The 22,127-nt window shown below is 27.8% G+C and overlaps 2 protein-coding genes across 4 annotated transcripts in view; one reads left to right on the top strand and one right to left on the bottom strand.

Moving 5' to 3' along the window:
• Positions 1–22,127, bottom strand: part of LOC119607073 (zinc finger protein 37 homolog) — a 111,850-nt gene that overhangs the window by 53,989 nt on the left and 35,734 nt on the right. The gene's annotated exons all lie outside the window — the stretch shown is intronic.
• LOC119606861 lies at positions 6,187–6,921 on the top strand. Its single transcript, XM_037960514.1, has one exon. It carries the CDS (start codon positions 6,187–6,189, stop codon positions 6,919–6,921), a length of 735 nt encoding a protein of 244 aa, XP_037816442.1.

Here is a 22,127-nt window from a genome sequence, read left to right as displayed (position 1 = left end):
TATGAAGCCTTAAATTATGCAGTGTCACGGCTGTAAAGAACGTTATAAACGGGGGTAAAAAAGGATTTAAGTATTTTGAATTTTCAACAATACGTCGCATATTTGCAACTTTAAATTTAAATTAATAATAAAACTTATGTATGTATGTATGACCAAGTGCGGTCATATTACATGTGCTATTAATGAAAAAACTGAGATCGAAATGAAATGTTTGATATTGTAGTTAATAAAGTTGGCTATTCAGAAATACTACGTAATCCGAACTAATTTCGAAACCTCACAAATTTTACAAAAATTTAAGAGATTCACATAGAAATTTTAACATTTCTATAAAAAGATCAGCCTCACATTTGGAGTTTTGAGTATTTTTCACCATAAGGTTATTAAACATGTAATAGCTCTATATTCGGCTGTGCCGAATCTTATACACCCTTCACTATAGTATACAAATTGTAAAACGAAAAAGTACCAGATACTTCCCTTTTATAAGTTCAATATTATAGAAAATTTAAAAATTTCATTTTGAAATTCGTCGGAAAATTATATATGTACATATTAGAAAAATACTTATTTATATAAATTTGTCGGAGTAATTTTAGTTCCTAAAAAACTTGTTTACTATTTTTAAGCCAGTTATGGACGTTAATATTTTGGACTTTATAAAACTTGTTTACGTCAAATTTCATCGCTATACAGGTTTTTTTAAGTCAGTTGTGAGCCAGACCTGGGCGATTTCCATTAATTTTGCATTAACATTAAATTAAAAAAAATTAATTTAATGTAAAAAATATTGCATTAACATTAAATTTGTAAAATTTAATGCATTAAATTTCCATTAACATTAAATATTTTTGAATTTAATGCATTAATTTTACATTAACATTAAATATTTTTGAAATTAATGCATTAATTTTGCATTAACATTAAATATATCTGAATTTAGTGCATTAATTTTACATTAACATTAAATAAGCAATAAAATTAATGCATTAATATTCCATTAACATTAATATATATAAAAATTGATAAACATAAATAAAAATACAGCACAAAAGACCTCGATCTAACTAAATACAACTAAAATTAAATAGGTTAAAGTCCTTTCTAATAACTCCTATATTCCATTCAAACTTGTGTGTTTTAAATATGATATTTATATAAGATTCCACAAGAGTGATACCAAGAAGTGATACTATTCTTCTAATAAGTATTATCGTGTATAGGACTTATACGAAAGGACTTTAACAAAATAAACTAAAAAAGGAATATCTGGGAAGTGATACTAATCTTCTAATATGTATTATCGAGTATAGGACTATTAGAAAGGACTTTAACACATTCAATTTTACTTGAATTTAGTTAGACCGAGGTCTTTAGCGCTGTATTCTTATTTTTATAAATTATTTTATACATTAATGTTAATGGAAAATTAATGCATTAATTTTATTATTTATTATTTAATGTTAATGAAAAATTATTTTCCGAAGAGGTACTTATATGTGGTTAGGGTCAATTATGGACCGATCCTAATAACATTTTGTAGAACGAACTTGTTTATGTCGAATTTCATAGCAGTACTCTTATTTTTTAGAGTCATTTTCTGATAGGGTCAATTATGGACCGATCCTCAAAAACTTATAATAGAGATTTTGGTTTGCATACAAATTGTTTATTTTGAATTTTATCGCTATAGTGTAATTTTGTTTAACAGTTATGGCAGTTTTTGTCAAGTTTTTACAATTGTAAACAGATTTTCAGGGTCAATTATGGACCCCTCTCATTAATTTTGGTATGAAGGTTTAAGTACCTATAAGAACATGACTATCCCGAATTTCATCGTTATACTCGACCATCTGTTTAAACTGTTTTGAAAAATTGTCTGCGATCTTTTCTAGCTTATTGCGGGAAAAATAACTAAAGTTTTTCTGGTTCGCCAAACAATTTTTATTGCATTATAAGGGCCATACAAATTCCAAAATATTCCGAAAAATTTGGAATTAGAATAAATCCAATTGCAAATAATTTTTTAAATATTTTTCTGTATAAACTGAAAATTATGCCAATTTTTACACCTATTTCGATAATATGCGAAAAAAACAACCCCAACAAAAATACTCTAACAAAATTTCAAAATTATTTTATTTTAAATCTGCTCAAAATTACGGAATTTTTGAGACCAATTTTGAAAGGATTGCCGGATTTTTTTTAACATATTGCACTGAGATCCAGATTTTCAATCGTTGGAAACGCACCGAATGAGAGGTATTCCTATATGAGATTCTTAAAAAGGCTGTTCCTCGGGACACTCTAATGTACATACATACATGTTGAATATACTACATACATAAATATGTATGCATGTACATACATATAAAAAACTTTACAACATGATAGAAAGCAAAATCGTTTAACAACTTAAAATAAAACTCGATTCATATATGATTGTTCCTTCGTAAACTCGACACACATTAAAGTGTGTATATGTACATTGTACATACACATGTAGTTTGTGTGTGATAAAAATATGACCATAATCGAAATAAAAATAATAATTATTGAGCCAGTACCATGTTTGGTTTCTGTCAAATATACGAAAATGTAATTTTTTTTATGACATTTGTTTACTAACACACATACGATTCATAAGATTAAATAAAATAAACTAAAACAAACAACCAACAGTTTTCAATTGTTAATTTTTTTCTGTGTTCATTTTAATGAAATCACGCATTTATAAAATGAATATGAAAATTATTCACTCATTCATACACCCACGCCACCAATACATTCATTCATAGATTCCTTCACATACTATAGCACAAGCAGTAGAGCGTTCGGAAAAACAAGAATTTTGGAAATTTGCTAATGGACTAACTCTAAAATGATATATACCAATGATTAGAAAAAGGTTAAACCTGGAAAGGAAATTCTTGTTTTAGATATTTCCGTAGTAGAATTACGAAAGATTGAATTGCTACAATAAACCGAACTAATTTTTGCATAATTATAAATAAATATTAAAACTATTGAAAATTATTATTTTATAAAACAAATTTTTCTGGGATTTCTCGAATGAATAAGAATTACACTTAAAAATGTTCATCCTCCGAGACACTCTAATATTCATATACATACACTTTGAAAGACATGTTTATAAGCCTACAAATAGGAAACAATTTGTGAATTTATTTAAATTATAAACAAATGACAGCACGTACTGTGTGTTTATGTCAACTATATGCGTATGGACGCATACGCAACTCATATCGTTATATAAAATCCAAAAATGTCTAAATAAAATATATTATCGTATCCATTCGATTGGCCTCCGTTTATATATTAATTACAATTTTTCCCAATTTTGAAATTTTAAATCCATTTTTTTTTGATATCTTCAAAACTAAATGACGAATTAAAATTAAATTTTGAAAGCCATTTCCTACAACACTACAAGAAATATCAAAAATCTATTTATTGGAATAAAATTAGGGTACTATAGTATTTTATTCAAAGTAGTTATCGTTATATTTTTCTTAGTTTTTTTTTTAATTAACTTATCATAACATTTTCTATCTAGTCGATAGGTAACGGAAAAAATATTTTTATTTTTCCTCTTACTTATTATCGCATCTTTAGAAAATTGTTCAAAAAATCGCAGTAGGTTTTCATTCTTCATACGATATTTGAAGTCTGTTAATATGTGACCCTAAAGTGTATAAATATATACATATACATACGTACATATATGTACATTTATGTTTGGGAGTGTTTCGGCAAATTTGAATAAAATTCAGTTTTATCATTTGAATTTAATATCCATACTTGGGTACAAATGCTGTCACAGTTTACATAAGTTTCAAACATAGAGGCATAGAGATACTCGTAATATGTTAATTTTATTCTTTTTAGCATAAAATTTTAGTTTATTTAATAAAAATAATACGAGGACATACGACATAATGAATTTATCCTAACAGAAATAAAAACAACTTAGTGGTAGTGAGTGGTATTATCTGGCCCCCATTGCATATATACATACATAAGTATGTACATATGTATGTATTTATGTTTTTCACACGATGTCACTGCATAGCAAGACCTTCAAACATCATTCTTCAAGAAGGCTTATTACTATTAAGCTTTAAATTATTACTACTAACCATAAATTTAACACAGATCATCTTTTGAAGGCCTTCTTGAAACTCTGTCTGGAAGAGATAGAGTAAAAATACATTTTAGGTGACTATATATAGTGAATATATTTAATGCACTCTACACACATTAGTATGTACATATGATGTTACCCAAAATATTTTGGATTTAGCGTTGGACGTTCGTGAAGTGGATATAATTTTACAAGTTAAATTCAAAGTTGTACTCGGCCTTATCTTGATTCCCAAAATATTTTGAATCTAGCGAAGGCCATTCATGCCGGAAATCGACTAAAAGTATAAAATATGTATTAGTACTTTTTCACGGCACATATTTATGTATGTATGTATGTAATAAGACCCATCAAAACAAAATCGATATTTTTTGAACACCTCTAATGCACATACATTGTAATTAAAGTCGAATTTATTTTTGTGTTTTTGTTTCAATTTCTAAATAAGTAAAAAATCCATAATATCAATTATAAATATATGTATGTACTTAGTTTAGATACTATAATTTAACAAGTACACTAATACGTGTTTGTATTTGGAAAACGTTAATTGAGCCATAAACTGTGTGCCGTATTAGAGATGGCCGCGTGAGTGACTTAATATAATTAAACAAAATATTTAAAACAAACTTTAGTTGAACAGGGAATGTCCGACTATACTTTAAATGATTCTATATGTAAAGTTTAAAGTTTTTATTTATTCTTTTAACTCGCCGTTTATTACCTTGCATTACTGATTTTAAGAAAAGCCTTTTTTGGAAATATGTTTCTTTCTTATGTCACTTTATCATCCCTTTTGTATGTGAACAATAAAATAATCCATAAATCTTTTATTCGGCATACCTAAATATACATTTTTTCTAAAACAAACATTTTTCAATAAATATGAATTTTAACAGAAAAATTTATATTTAAATTAAACAAACTACAAAATAGAAATTTTATTCTAAAATTAGCTTTTATATTTTTTCAATAATTTAAAATTAGTAAGTACATCCTAATGTTGACATATTTTTTATTTTGAAATAAATTTTAGAACTTCAAAGATATGTACATATATACAGTTAATCTAGGATTAAAGACAAAACTTTATAACTTTTTTATAAGATTGTATTATGTATTTGGGTTAATTAAAAAATAAAACATCAAAAGTATTTGTTAGAAATCACATGCATTCCTGGGTATACTTTTTTGCTTAATTTTTCTACTTTTCAAAAGTAAAAAATCGTCTCATTATAATGAAAAAATCCAATTTTAAAATTAAATAGAAAAAGATAGAGCATTTGTTTATACAACATTCCTTAATAAGGGTATAAATCTTAGGAAACTCATAAAAGTGTTTTTAATTTTGACTTAAAGATGTGTAATCTTAAGCAAACAAAGTCAAACATACAAATCTGTTTTGAAATATTTAGCATTAAATATAAGTGGAAACAACAGAAAAAAGGTGTAGGGAAGTTTTGCGTAATTTACGTTAATACAGCGTATTTACCAAGGAGCGACAACATACACTGGCGCTTTAGCCGCTACATATGGTACGATACAAGGGAAACCAGCAAAAAATCCCTACAGCATTCTCCGAAAGTATTGACAAACGTTGAAAGGATTAATTACGTCAAGTCACCTCAAGATGACAAACACTGATTGGATTAAGATTAATGCGACGATTGCAAAGACGATGATATCGTTTGTCTAGGTAATGAAAGTGCTCGTTTTAAGAATCCAATTAGATAAAGGATGTTGTGATTGCTGAAATTGATGAATATTGAAATGTTTTAATTTACATAAATTACCTGAGTGAGCGGTATGGAAAAGGTTGGCAAATTATAATACATACATATGTTGAACAGACATTTCTACAAGACAAAATAGCTGATGCTGATGACATACGTTGATGTACCTGAATTGAGATGTAATGCGTTAAATGTATAAATAGAATGAGAAATTGAAGAAGTGTATGCAGTATTCATTTGTATTCTCAATAGCCAACACAAGGAGCCTTACGATTAAAACTAAAGAAAATGGGAAACGTACAAGCACAATGTGTTCCTACATCCGTTCAAGATGCCAATAATAATATTCCTGGTCTAATGAAACGTACATGCCAACGCATGAGTTTGAAACGCGAAAAAATGCCAACACCTACGCAGTCAACCAAAACCCAGAAGTCGAATAGAAAACGAATTGTTTTGAAAGCCATGCCAAGATGCTCATCATTTGAAGATTTGTCGTCTTTGTTGCCTTCTTCGAAAAAAGTCGATAATGATCCAACTTATTTGCTATGGAAAAAATCATTCGAATGCCCTCGAGACAAACCAGAAACAGATAAACAGAAGCATTTGAGACGCATGAAGAAACGTGTTCACGACATGACCTCCGCTGTCAGCGGTCACATTACTCCAAAAGGATTTCCATCATACACTAATTTAAAACCTGTCCGTAGTTCCAGTCAAAATCAATACAAAAAGAAACCCTTACAATTACCTCTGCCCGATGACAGTCTACATGTCGAATGCAAAAATGAATTACCTCTCCAAAATATTTCTCCCCAACGTTTGTCAACAGTCGTAATGTGCAACAATATCCCAAACACCAACTCGAAAACTCCTATCCAGCCAAAATACACTTTGGCACCACTAAACCTGCTCTCTAAGTTGTCACAAAAGAAACAAGCGATTCTTATCGAACAACTTTTTCGTGACATAAAAAATTTTGAATCGCACTACGACACGAAAATGGATTCCTTTATATTTTAATGTTTCGTTTAAGCAGAGCTAAATGAATCGAATCATTGAAAAGTCGAAATTAATGACATATCAACGAGAACCTGTTTTTTATTTTTAAGTCATTTATGTTTAAGTTTACTAATTTTAACATTTAAGTATTTACTTCTTAAGGATATTAAAGCTGTTGTGATAAAGTTTAAGTTAAGTTTACAATAAATTTTATTAAAAAACATAATTGTATCTATTACATTACATATATTTGAAGTTTAGTCATATAAATCAGGGATCACAAATAATGATTGTTGTTAAAACGTTAACAGAAAAATTCATATATTCATATTAAAAAAGACATCATCTGGCTATAAGAACTATGCCACGGTAATCCATGTTAAATAAACTGCCGAATTATATACAGTTTATGTATATTTTTTAAGTTTTAGTAAAAAACTCAAAAGTAATAATTATTTTCTGAATTTTTTTATGAATGACACCATTTGCACCAATATATTGGATTGAAGGCCAGGATTAAATTTGTAGCTGTATCAGTCAAGAACAGCCGGTGTTAGAGGCGGTCAAAGTTGGACATTTTGGCTATACGGGGTTTTTTCAAATGAGTGTAACTTTAGATAGCTTTTTTTTGCTCAAAAAAAAAAAGCTTATTCAATTTTCTTTAAGGGCTTTATTGTCGCTTAATAGGATGCGAGGAGATATCTATAAAAAATTTTTTTTAACTCAAGAATCAAATTTTTCAATATTTCCATTTTCTCATATTTTTTTCAAAATAGATTTTTTTTCTTTTTGCTCAAAAGAAAGCTTAGACAATTTATTTTAAAAGCTTTGTGGTAACTTAGTGCTACCTAGGGTTGTCATTCGAATAAAAATTATTCGATTAATCGAGGAAAAAATTTGTTTTTCTTCGAACGAATAAAAAATTTCCAATTTAGAATAAAGAATAATTCGAAAAATTTTTGTCGATTAATCGTGTATTCGAATAATATTTGAATGCTACTTTTTACTAATATTTTTTTATACATAGCATTGAAATTATGTTAATATTTTGTAAAACAAATCTAAATATAAAGATATGTTATAATTGAAACAAAACTTTTACTACATTTTGCATTTTATAAAAAATTAGTTTTGCAATGTTAAAAATAAAATGGTTCTAGTTTTAAAAGTGATTCTTTAATTTTTTTTAATGTTTGCAATAAGTGAAACAGATATACATTAATTAATTTAGTTCTTTAAGTATCTGACTTTTCATAAGAAAGACAACAATTTCTAAGTATACTGAACCCTGTTTCCTGGGCAAGAAGATACCGGTTAATGACAGAGTGTAAGCCATCACCGAAAATTAAAATTGAGACACCACATAGAGGATAGAATCAAAAAGGCACATCGGTTCTTGGCGATATGTAGGAGAACTATAGGCATGAAATGGGGTCTTAGTCCTACTATGACATATTGGTTTTATTAATGTGTAATTGGACTAATTCTAGCTTATGCTTCAATAATATGGTTGACTTCTTTGGACAAAAAGTGTAATATCAAACTACAACAGGGAGTTCAGTATACATGCTGCTTGGGTACAATTGGTGCCATAAGCACAACGTCAAGTAAGTCTCTAAAAACGTTGCTAGATATTCCAACCATTGAAACATATTTAAGATGTGATCATAGCTTCATGTGAACTGGCTTAAAACGGTTAGAGAACACGTCATCAATGTATACTGGACACATTGGAAGACTATAAACAATTATTGGACGTGCCTGATCGTATACCAAACACAGAAACACTGAGCCGAGTTAGAATGTCTTGGTCAAGCGGAACATTTCTCACGAACCAGTTTGGGTTTCAGAATATTGAAAGATAACACATTCAGTGGACACTGCTTCTAATACACTAATAAATAGTACGGTTTTCTTATATAAAACAGGCCTAAGCTTTCACTTTTAAATCCGTTTATAAATTTAAAATAGGTTAAGATTCATCTAAGTTACTGATTTATATATATAAGTGTATTAATGTACGAAAACCGTTTTTACCCGTATCTTAATATTTTGAATGTGTTTCGCAAATTTTATTTATATTTTATTAAATTATTCGAATAAAAACGTTTATTCGTTATTTGTTCGAATAATCGAACAATTTTTAAAGTTTAATCGACTACTCGAATGAAATAAATATAGTACATTTTAATTCGAATAATTTTAAACACGAATAATTGTGGTGCTCATATATACATATGTATGTATGTGTATTAGAGTGCTCCAAAAAAACTAAAATTGTGTACGCCCCCTCTAGAATTGTTCTTTGGGTGGTAAAACTATGTCATACAAAAAAGAGGCTGATAGGATAACGTTAACAGGTGCCGCAACGGCTCTGAAGTTTCCAAGTGCATTTCCAAGGGGAAAATATCGATTTTTTTCAGATTTGCTCAAATTTGGCCATTTAGTAATAAATTTTGAATTTTTGTAAAGGAATTGTAATGTGTACAGTGTAAGCATTTCGGAAAGATATAAAATTGCTTGATAACTTTAAAAGTTATTGCTAATTCCCCAGGCCATTAACGTGTCTCACAGCACATGAGTTCGAAATGTTACCAAAAAAAATTAATTTTTTGTATATATTCTAAAAAAAAAACTTTTGTTACTTAAAATATATATATAATTACTCGAACATTATAAAAAACTGAGTAGGGTGGTTTATATGGACTTTAAACACATACATGACGAATTTTTACCGATATCTTCATTCGGTAATAAAATATGTGCGTTTACGTGGTTATCAGAAGTGGACCTTATATTGGAGCTATGCCCAATTATTAACCGATCAAAAATATGTGTTTCAGAGTGATATATGTATACACAAAACATATTTATGGTAAATATTATTCCAATAGCTTTATTTCTTAATTAGTTATGTACATTTAAGTGTTTGTTGAAAGTGGACTATGGAAGCTATAACCAATTATGGACCGATACAGATCTACGTTGGTAATATGATTTCTGTTATATTCATATGTGCAAAATTTCGTGGAGGTACCGATAATTTTGACGAAGTTATTAACGATAAATCTATTTCCGAGAATATGTACCTTTGAATGGGGCTATGGGAAATTTTGAATCGATTGTTTTGATTTTGAACATAATTAATCCCTGGACGAAAAGATCGTCGAATTATCTTCAGTAGTCTCTGAGAAATCTATTCGAGAATTAGGTAAAAAACGTCATTTTTTCGAGATAGTCTAAAATATTTACTCTTTTTACATTGATGATTTTCAATACCAAACTACTTAGGACAATGATGAATATTTTTGGGAGAATTATATGTTCCACCAAGATCTCTTAGAACGAGAAATGCATTTTTTTATATAGATTTCCATAAAACACAATATGCTTTAAATGAGCCTGTAACAAAAGCCACGCTTCTTTTTAATATTTTTGTACTAAAATCGATATTAGTGTACCAAGTATGGAATTCAAGAATATATTAGAGAAATTATTTTAAAGTTTAGAATTATAAGTTAGTCTGTAAGGATAATATTGTATCTCAAGACTAAATAAGTAAATGAATGACAAACTTATAAAACTGCATTTTATAAGTTTATCTATCACCACTGATGGTAGTGAAGGGAATAAAAATGAAGTATAAAATATCGAAAAAGCGCTAAAAATAATAAATATGCTATTAAAATCATATAATATCATGCCAAAATATGAACTAACAAATCGATCCCAAATTGTTCTGAATCGTGTAAATATCTTGTTCATAAAGAACATGCATTAGCATATTTTGGTTTCCTTGCTAATTACGAATATAAAGTGATATTCGTATTTAGCATTGAATTTTATTTTATATTGAACAATATTTCTAATTTCAACTACATTTCTTTTTCTTTTAAAGAAAACAAATCGCACTAATTGAAACTATCTCTCCATTTTAAATTCTTTAGTGTTCTCCTGTAAAATTTTAAAAATATTAGATAGGGCCTTTTGTGTTTTAGGTGACGATATACATATACGTCACTTTATTAATTCTTCAAACATTCGAATCCAAGTCCAATTTAATATCTACTGCGTTTAACGCCCATAATTTATAGATTCTAATATTTTTCTAGATAATAACAAATTAATGTAAACTTTATATGTTTTTTTTTCAATTTCTTAATATTTTTGTTTTTAATTTTTCTGTAAGCTTTTGACATTCATGAAGCTAAGTTATTTAATAATTTATTATTTAACTAATGATTCAAATGCGGATTTTCTGTCAAGCAAGTCATTAAGAACTTTTACAATAACTTAAAATTTAAATTTTGCATCAAATTATATTTATTCTCATTTTAAAATTAAATTTATAAATACAGCAAAGATTAAAATTCAATTTCCTCCTAATTATCATGTGGTGGTTTGCAAAACACAGTTTCATCGTGTTCAAAATAAATGAGATTAGACTGAAATATATGTATATCTGTTTTGTCTGCCTGTCTGATGTTGTCGTTTATATCGATTGGGTGAAGTGTTAAGTTTGTGAACACAATACAAATGAAATCTGAAAATAAAAGTCAGTCAAAGTCATGCCATGGAAAAATACATTCATAATGGAACAAATGGAGAGAAAAAAGTGCCACTACCGACAGGAAACAAGTTTTCACTGCATGTATCCTTGCTATATGGACGTTGGGATTGCAATAATCCACTACGTTCTTTTTTGTATTTATATATGTATATTATACATACATACATATAGAACATAGCAAAATATGTTTGTATGTATGCCAAAAGGATAGAACAAGGGCTGTATGACGACATAGAAAACAATTATATTCTTGTCTGAGGAAGTTTAATGCTGCAGAAATAATTTGACTTGGAATATTTAAGACAGTCGTCTCCGGTTTTATATTACAAATATTTTAAAAAAATGTGTTTGTATTTAATGCTGTGCAAAAATGAATTGTGGCTAACAAAGAATTCAATTCAATTCAAACATAAATAATTCTAATTGGATTTTGAATTCCATTACCTGGTGAACTCGATCGACTTCCATATTAATGGATTTAAAAATTACCTTTAACAAGTTTTACTTCAGCTTCAAATTACCTGTTGACCTTCAATATAAAATATGTGTGGAACTTTTCATGACAAATTGGAATATACGCGTTATATCAAGGGTAAAACCTAAATTAGCAACCAATAGCGAAAATCTGGCCAATTATTCCGTTTGATTTTTTAGTTTTTGTTTTTTCTTTACATGTAATAAAATTTAAACATCTTGTTAAGACCATTTACGTTGAAATGGTCACAAAGGGATGTTAAGGAAGCGTAAACTTCCGCTCTTTTGGAAATTATATTTACGTATAGCGATATGAGAAGGAATGTGAATTCCATGTCTTAAATACTTGGCCAGAAACTGACACTTCTGCTGATTATCATTTCATCATTAAATCAAAATTAAATTTTTAGATACAATTTCAAAGAATTTAAAAACTTTTGAATGTTTAACTTTAGAAAACAACAAAACATTATCATCAGGTGGTTAGCTTTAATTATTCTAATTTAATTAAGATGTTGTAATTTATTGTCTATGAGCATTGGAAAAATTCTGTGATAAATATTTGTATGTTTGTGTGTACATACAGTGTCTCTCATAAGTATTCGAATTTAGGTAAACTATGAAAAGAAACCAAATTTAATAATATATTTTGTGTGGAAAATAAATAAATTAATTTGTTATATTGTCTAGATAGTCCTTAGTTTTGATATCACGCCCCTTAAAACTTGAAAACTGTACATTTACTTAAATTAGTTGTGCTTTTTTTAAAAATAGTCCATGAGACTACTTCACAAAAGTATGCGAATTTTTCCTGTATTTCATATTTGATCATATTATACGATACAAAAATTTTAGAATCGCATGGTTTTATGCTTAATATTGTTTTAAGGGGTTACTATCAACCGCATGGATATATTTTTGGCCCATTTGGCCCACAATTTTGGGGGATTTGTACCCTCTTTTCATGTAATATCATTAAAATGGCGATTTTTGGCTATATTTGTAATGTTTTCACCCTTTTTCCAGAAATAAAACCAAAATTTAATATTGGAATTTAATAGAACCCATAGGGTATCTAAAAATAATATTTTTTGTTATAAGGATCTGTACTTAAAAGTTCCAAGATGTATTTTTGGTATCGTTTTTCAGTTTCTAATTGAATTATCTGGATCATAAGTCCCTTTTCGTACCTCTAGGGACGATATTTTCCGACAAAGTTGTCTAGTGTATATTGATGTACATATTGGCACTAATGTATTTTAAATTTTCAATATATTATAGCGGTATACAACCCCAAAACATGCCTTAACAAAACGTCATCCTATATAGTAGATTTCAGTTTTTACTACTCGTAACTTTCACGCTTATGTTGCCCGTTACAATAACACTGTAAGTCCTAAATTTTGGTTTTAATTTGATCATAGTAAATAACATTTCAACACATATCAACATTTTTGATGTGATCATAATGATATCGTGCCATGCAGCATGGAGGCCATTGGTATATAAAAATAATGATTTTACTATTTTGAATGGTGCTTCTTCGAGGCATGTTTTGGAGTTGTACACTTCCACAACACATTGAAAACTTAAAATGTATAAAAGCTGATATCTAAAAGAATATATACCAGAAAACTTTCCCGGAAAATAGTTGATCCTAGTATTATAGAAATGGACTTAAGTTCCAATATATTGAATTAGCGACAGAAAAATGATCCGAATAATTTATCTTGGAACGTTTAAATACAGATTCTTGTAACAAAAAATATTATTTTTAGATACCCCATGTATGTATGCACATTGTACATTTATAAGCTATTCTTGCAAAACAAAAGGAAAACCAAACCATAGATAAATATTTTCTTTTGGATAAGTAAACAAATATTCATAAATACAAAATATAAGATTATTAATAACATCATCTTTAATAATTAACATGCATATTAACTAGAAAATTTCCCACTAATCACTTTGGTAACACACCTTAATATTTTTATTATTATGGAAATTTTAATTGTTTTTTTTTCTTCATTTTAAGGATATTTTACGACAACACATAGATTTTTTGAAATTTAATAAAATTAATGCTTATTAACTAGGGTGATCGACTCGATTTTTCAACCGGTTTTAAAACCGGTTTTTTCTGCTTTACCAGTGTCGGTTTTTTCTTAATGTTGATTTTTCGAATATCGAATAACCCGGTTTTTTCACTTTTTAAAAACCGGTTTCGAATACTTTTATTTGCTTTGTATTCAAAGATTATTTAAATGAAATTTTTAAGTAAATAATAATACAGCTAAATTTTAAAATTATTTGAGTCGAGGAACTAGCGTATATTTTTCTAAAGCTCCTTTGGTTAAACTTTTTTGATTTTCCTAATTAATTAAAAAAATTTATTTGTAAAATTGATAACTGTTTGATAAAATTTTATCAATCTTAAGATTATATTCAATTTACAATAATTAATTTACGGCTGAAATTTTATGGAAGTGTTGTCCTAAACAGGGCTTTTGAAATAAGCTAGGATTACATAGTACCTTATGTTTAACAGAAGTGTCCCACTTTTTTCCTAATTTTTTTATATTAATGAAATAATGTAAATCAGACGACTAGATCTATAGTTATAATCTTTTAAACTGTTAAAAATCATTTCTGGCCATGTTTTATTAATCAAATTTAAACATAAACATTAAGTTTTTCAAATTAAAATATTTTTTTTTTATTTATAATGAAAAACCGGTTAACCGGTTTTTTCTGAATTTGAAAAATATCAACCGGTTTTTTTTAAATGTCAACTATTCGAACTATTCGAAAACCGGTTTTTGGAAAATGTCGAATAATCGATCACCCTATTATTAACCCACAATTAAATATTTGTATAAATTTATAAATAAACAAAAATATAATTAATATGAGAATGCAAACAAACCGTATATGAAATTACAACTTCTTACCTAAATTAATGGTAATTGGAAAAAAACCAAATGAACAAACACTCAGTGTCACTTAATTACGCACATTCATACATACATACATATGTATGGGTTGTCAGTTTGTTTTCTAAATATATATTTTCAAAACTATGTAATTTTTAAATGTATGCGTAAATTTTAGATTTTTACGCGAAGCCGAAACACCATCTGATTGCCTTTATTTTTCAAATTTATCCTTTTAAGACCTAAACACGAACCGTGTTGAGTTTTTATATATTTTATGTGTCTATCCCATGTGCAAATAATTCTGAACTGTATTATAAAAGAAAAAATATAATTTTTTAATAATATTAATTATGAACCATATTCACAATAGTTATAATATGTTTATAAGCCATGTTTTCATACAAAATCTGTACTTTAACTTGTTTTAAATAATCTTGTATTAATTTTTTTTTGGAATAAGTAAGTTTTTTTATATATTTAATTAGTAAAATTTCAGTCAAAATTAAAAAAAATCTATAAAAATATAAATAAATTACATAGCGAAAGGCGTTAACATCCAGCGAAAAACAAAATATTTGGCAACTCTTCTATTTAATATCCATACATATGAATGAACGAAGAGGACACACGTGATCGAGTGAATGAATGAATATGGTAAAATACACACATGCGGTACGGTCGCATTTACCGTTCCAAGAAAATTCAAAATTTAATGAGACAAGGATATTAGCGTAAATATTGGTTTTAAACACACATACATACACTCATGTCAACGGAATATTTTCAGTTTGTACTAGAATCTTCCAAATAAAAGCAAAAAACGAACGATTTCCGCGAACTTTCGTGACAATAAAAAAGGAAATACGTTTACTTTATATATCAAGAAAACCCAAACATATCATAAAGGTAAAGATAGAGATGCGTACATATTGTATTACGACTATTTCCCACATAAAATCTGTAATATACATACATATATACAAACATGCGAAGGATTTGTCAAAAACTAAAATTAAATTAAAGATGCCAGAAATATAATTACATTTATTTGAGAATTTGAACACTGTTACAGCAGACGTAAACTTCATTTTTCTTTGTTCATAAGTATAAAGGAACTTTATGTTTCAAAAAATAAAATCAATGCTTTGGCATTTTAACTTTTGAATAAGTTTCTTTTTCATGTTTGGTTTTTTCGTCCTTGTCCTAGTTTAAATTTAGTTTTTAACTCAAAAGCTTTTTTTACATTGTACAGTATAGCTGCAGTTAATTGTAAAGGAACTACTAAGTTTTTTCATACCCTCCACCACCATCAGTTGTGATAGGGATATATATAAGTTTATCATTCCGTGTGTAACAAACAATAAATTTTCATTTGAGACCCAACAAAGCAGAGTTGGGGGTAGTGCACTAAATTTGCAGTTTCCACTAAATGTTAGTGATAGTGCAAAATTTTTCACTATCACTACTAGATATTTAGTGGTGAGTTGAAAAATTACAGCCTCACTAAGCAATAGTGGTAGTGGTACAAGAAAGTTTTTCACTAAAATTAATTTAGTGATAGTGCAAACCCTTTTTTTTACAGCTTAGTGCAAATTTTTTTTCTCCACTAACAGAATAGTGGAAAAATATAATCATTCACTAATGTTAATGGAACTCAAAAAAAATAAATGTATGAAAAAATATATTTTGAAAAACAACATAAAAATTGTACGCAAAGTGACAAGAAATTAAAAGGTTTGTCATTCAAATTGCATCCGGGATCAAGAGGCCACATTTTATTTCGTATTTTGGTATTATTTTCGTTGTTTTTTAAGGCCTTTATCTATCGTATATTTTTGACATTTTCTTTCATTTATTACGAACGAATTCATTTTCTAAAAACCATAAATATGTATGTATGTATATGATTTTTCTTTAATAGAGTGTGTGCCAATCGGTAACAATTTACTTGAAAATGTAAATTTTTGATAGATATGAGGTGAATAAAATTTTACTAGCTCATAGGGCTATATAAATTTTTGACAAATGAAAAGAAAAATTTGAAAATACAAAAAATAAAATATTTTATAATTTTAGTTTATAATACATTTGTGATTGTAGAAATTTATTTTAATAATAGAAAAATCAATAAAAGTGTTTCATTTATTAAAATAAATGCAGATTTTCTTGTGAAATTAGTGGCATTTGTAAAAATTTAAAAAATAAAATAAAAAATAATAAGAGCGTGTGCCAAATGATAGCAAAGTTCTATGGTGGATTGTAATTTTCCTATGGTGGGAACATTTTTATATTTTGCTGTGCCAAACGATATCTTTTTTGACTACATTAAATTTTTACAATTGTCACTAATTTCTGCATTTATTTTAATAAATGAAACACTTTTATTGATTTTTTTATTATTATAATAAATTTCTACAATCACAAATGTATTATAAATTAAAATTATAAAATATTTTATTTTTTGTATTTTCAAATTTTTCATTTCATTTGTCAAAAATTTATATGGCCCTATGAGCTAGTTAAATTTTATTCACCTCATATCTATCAAAAATTTACATTTTCAAGTAAATTGTTACCGATTGGCACACACTCTAATATAGAAATATTTTGAACATACATATGTACATATGTATTTTCAATTTGTTTGGATTATTTTTACAAACACTATTTTTTGAGATTTTAGTGCATATTAAAGCATTCATGTAGTGACTGTTAAACATTTGCACTATTTTATTGTAGTGCAAAATTTTCACTACCACTAATGGTTAGTGGTAGTTGAAAAATTTTCACTACCACTATTTTTTTTAGTGGTAGTTAAAATATGTTTTACTACCACTTTTTTTAATGGTAGTTAAAATATGTTTCACTACCACTATAGTGATAAAAAATAGTGGAAAATCAAAATTTCGTCACTATAGTGGGATTTAGTGGAAACCTTAGTGCACTAAATATTTAATGCACTACCCCCAACTCTGCAACAAAGTATATACATGTATATTCTGGGTCCTTATGAAATTCGATTAGCTCGATGAAATTCGAATTCGATTTAGCTATGTCCGTCCGTCTATCTCTCTGGTTAAACCACGTTCACGTTAAAACTAAAAATATTCATTGCTGACCTATAATTTCCCATAGCCCCCATACAAAGGTACATATTCCCGGAAAGGAATTTATCATTAATAATTCCCTCAAATTATTATGTACTAAATATAAATATACATATATTTAATATTGTCTAGTCGAGTAGTGTTATTGGAGCCGATTATGGCCTTTGGCTAGGATTCTGTAATTGAAAGAATGACATACTCAGTTTTGAAAAGTTAAGGTTAAAATCAGAGTAAGTAATTTTTGCACTCGTGAATATTATCTTATTTATTTCTCTCGTTATACAACTCATTTCACGAGAATTATTTTTAAACTCGCGAGTAAGTAATTTTTGCACTCGTGAATATTATCTTATTTATTTCTCTCGTTATACAACTCATTTCACGAGAATTATTTTTAAACTCGCGAGAAGTATTTTTATTTCAATTCTTAATTTTTTATGTTTACTTCATGAGCGATATCTATGTATTTTGATTTTTTTAATTCATCTCACGAGAGATATCAAAAGGAATAGAATTTGAGTAAAACTCACATACAAAAGATGTGTGCGGCAAAACCGGTTTTACGGCGGTGTAAAAACAAAAAATTAATGAAAAAAATGTGCATGTGTGTAGGTTGTAAAAAAAGAAAAAAGATGAGCGTGTGTGTGTGCATGCTTGTGCGAAGAAACATGTTTTTGACTTTATATACAATATTATAAAACTCCCGATAAATTCATTTGTACTTGTTTCATAAGAGAAATGTATTTTCCGCTCTATAAATTTAAATATTTCTCGTGAGATTTATATTTAAACTCAGGAGAAAAATGATATATTCACAATAAAGTAAATAATTCATTTCGCTCGAATTAATATCTCTCTAGAGAGAAATCAATTTGAACGCTCTCCTTACTCTGGTTAAAATACGGCGATATTTCAATTTTAACTTTCTCGAAAACTGTTTTTAAATTACTTAATTTGTTGTTCATTTGTAATTTTAGAACGGTCGGCAATTTCTGAGTCCCATCTTACAAAAAAGTAAACAAGTAAGAATTTATAGTCGGGCATGGCTGAGTGATTATGTTATTATTATGTTGATTATGTTACAAATTTTGATTATTTTTTTAGTGTTTATAAGTGAATTTTGACCATCAATTAATTTTCTGAAAGGGGCTTAGTATGGGGGATATGGTCAAATGAGGCCCAATCATTACAAAATTCAGCAGTATCATTAAAACTCATTTAAAACTTAGTTTTGTCGGTTGTATGGGGGCTATACGAAATAATGGACGGATTTTAACCAATTTCAATAGGCTTCGTCCTTGTCAAAAGAAGAGAATGTGCCAAATTTCATCTGAATATCTTGAAAATCGCTTCAGACACAATGCAAACTTCAAAGTGCAATATCTTCTTGTTTTTAAATAACATTTGAAAACAGAGTATGCCATTGGATTCTACGACCCAAAATTAAGTTTACGTGTATCGGTGTATTTCTGTGTCATTTTAACATATTTACATGTAATTAAAAAAATGATACGCTGTAAAATTTAGTTTTTGTCAGTTACATATAATATACACTTTTAATTTAAACATAATCGAAAAGAACAATAATTAAAAACACACTTTTTAGTCGATAGTCCTTCTGGAAAATGTTGGTGTATATAGCGTCGGACGTATGCAACTATAATTTCCCACTAAGTTTTTGAAATTATGTGAGTATTTTCAATTAAAATAAAATTATAGCATTCTTACTTTAATTCGGAATTTTGTAATTTTTCGGCTGGGCTACAAATATTTAAGTTACATATGGGTTATTTCGTGTCAAGTTACCCAACTCAAAAAATCGATTTGGATGAAATTTGCACCAATGTTAGTACTATTGGATAGTAGGCCAGATACAAATTTTCAGCTCTATCGGTCAACAACTGTCGGACTTATACGGGGTCATAGTTGGACATTTTGGTCATACAGGGTTTTATTTAAATGATTGTAACTTTTCACCTATTGATCCTTCAGATAGCTATTTCTTCATTGTTTGCAAAAAAAAAATATTTTTTTTTTAATAATTTTTGTTTTAATTTAAAAAAAATCCCTGTTTTCCACAAAGCTCTTAAAGGAAATGGTTTAAGCTTTCTTTTGAGCAAAAAACAACAAAAACGTCCATTTAAAAATAATTAACAAATATTGAAATTAAGTAACATATATTGAAAAAAATCTTATTCTTGAGTTAAAATTTTTTTTGCATCCCATTATGGGACTATAAAGCCCTCAAAGCTTTCATCTGAGCAAAAAAAGGAGTTTTTGGAAAAAAATATTTTTAAGAATTTTTTTTTGGAAACAATGAAGAAATAGCTATCGGAACTACTGTGGAAAATGTTTGCTAGAACCAATAGGTGAAAAGTTACAATCATTTGAATAAAACCCTGTATGACCAAAATGTCCAACTTTGACCCCTTCTAAGGCCGGCAATTCTTAATAGATACAGCTATGTTTGGCCTACTATCCAATAGTACTAACCTAGGTGCAAATTTGATCCAAATCGGAAGACACCGATTTTAAAAGTTGGGTCACTTGATACGAAATCGCTCATATGTATTTTCTATACAATTTTAGTTTTGCCTTTTTGATACATGACTCGTATATTGCACTATTAATGAGAAAAGTTTATAGCTTTGTGGTTTAAGGGAATATAAATTGGGGAAAGTAAATAGTTGTGGGTTCGTGGTTAAATGTTCTGGTCTTTGGTTGATTAAAAAGTTGTAAATACTGAATGTTTGTTGGATGTAACAAAAAGTAATAACAATTAATAAAACTTTTAACCAAATAGGCTGAAAGAAGTTAACAGAGTAATTTGAATTATAGACAACATTTACAAAATAAAAATAATAACCTAGTGTTTTGAGTTTAAAGTTTTTTTTAGACAATGGGGACACAATCTGTTGGGGATGAAATTTTGTCGAAATTTCTCTTAATTAGGACCCTAATTGTAGACATATATTATAGTACAAATTGTATTATGCGTTTGTAGTGATTTTTGTAACGCAATAACTACCACCATAAAGATATTGCACATTGTCTCTGAAGCGGTTTTTGTTTACATCTCAATATAAAGATTTCTAAAACTCATTAAAAATTAATAAATTCATAGTTTATTTAAAATGTTTGACTATTTGAGAGCTTTATTCATTCTTTGTTTTAATTACCAATATATTTAAAAGCAAAAAATTCTTGTTTGACTCTCCTAGAAAGTTGTCAAAAATCACATGAGCCTTTTTGCAGGCAATACGGCGATGTAGGCATGTATGTATTTATGTAATTAGAAGGTATTAAATAGGTATCAAAACATACTGTTTGTTTTGTCGTAATTATAAAACATGAACGTGTATAGAATATATTCTAATAGATGATGCTCTTAGAGAATTAGATACACATCCTAAGTAATTTACTTTAATATGCACTACATACATATGTACATGTGTATGTAAATGGATATGAGAAAGATATAGACATAATTCAGTTTAATGTAATTTTATTGCAGTTTGGTCGGTATTAAGACAAGTGTTTTAAGAGTGTTACTAATAATACGTGTGTTCTATCTATGCATGGACTTGTTATTTTAGTTTATTATACTTAAAGTAAACAGGGGATTAATGATATTGTTTAAACACAAAGGATGAAACGCGTGTCAGGATTAGATTGTATGAAAATTTATGATTATTAAGAAAAATAAAATTGTCCTTCAGCAGTAGGTGTAACAAATTTAAGGTGTGAAAGGGCGACCGATGTAACAACAGGTACTTCTCATAACAGGTACTTAGTAATTGAGCCTTAAGTAATATCGTTTCGATATCGTTATAATATCGTTTAGTTTATTTGTACTTCTTTGTTTATTTAGTTATATTAACTAATATTATTATTTTTTTTTAATTGTTTAAACTAAACTAATTATTTATAACTTATTTATTCAGCCGCATGAAAATAACAATAGTTATTTTGTTATTAACATTAATTAAAATAATTATCCAATTATGTGTTTAATTTTTGATCGACTAATTTTTAAAATCTTTCGTTTCACTCTAATTTTACAACTTACTCTGACAAATATTTCTGTAAAATGAATAAGCAAACTGCCAATTAAAAAAACACACAAAAACAAAAGAG

This window comes from Lucilia sericata, unplaced genomic scaffold, assembly GCF_015586225.1.
Source record: "Lucilia sericata isolate MDLA Ls3-8-SP2 unplaced genomic scaffold, ASM1558622v1 Contig000018F_arrow, whole genome shotgun sequence".
Classification (NCBI taxonomy): domain Eukaryota; kingdom Metazoa; phylum Arthropoda; class Insecta; order Diptera; family Calliphoridae; genus Lucilia; species Lucilia sericata.
Note: the sequence above shows the minus strand (reverse complement) of the source record. Positions and strands in the feature narration are given on the sequence as shown.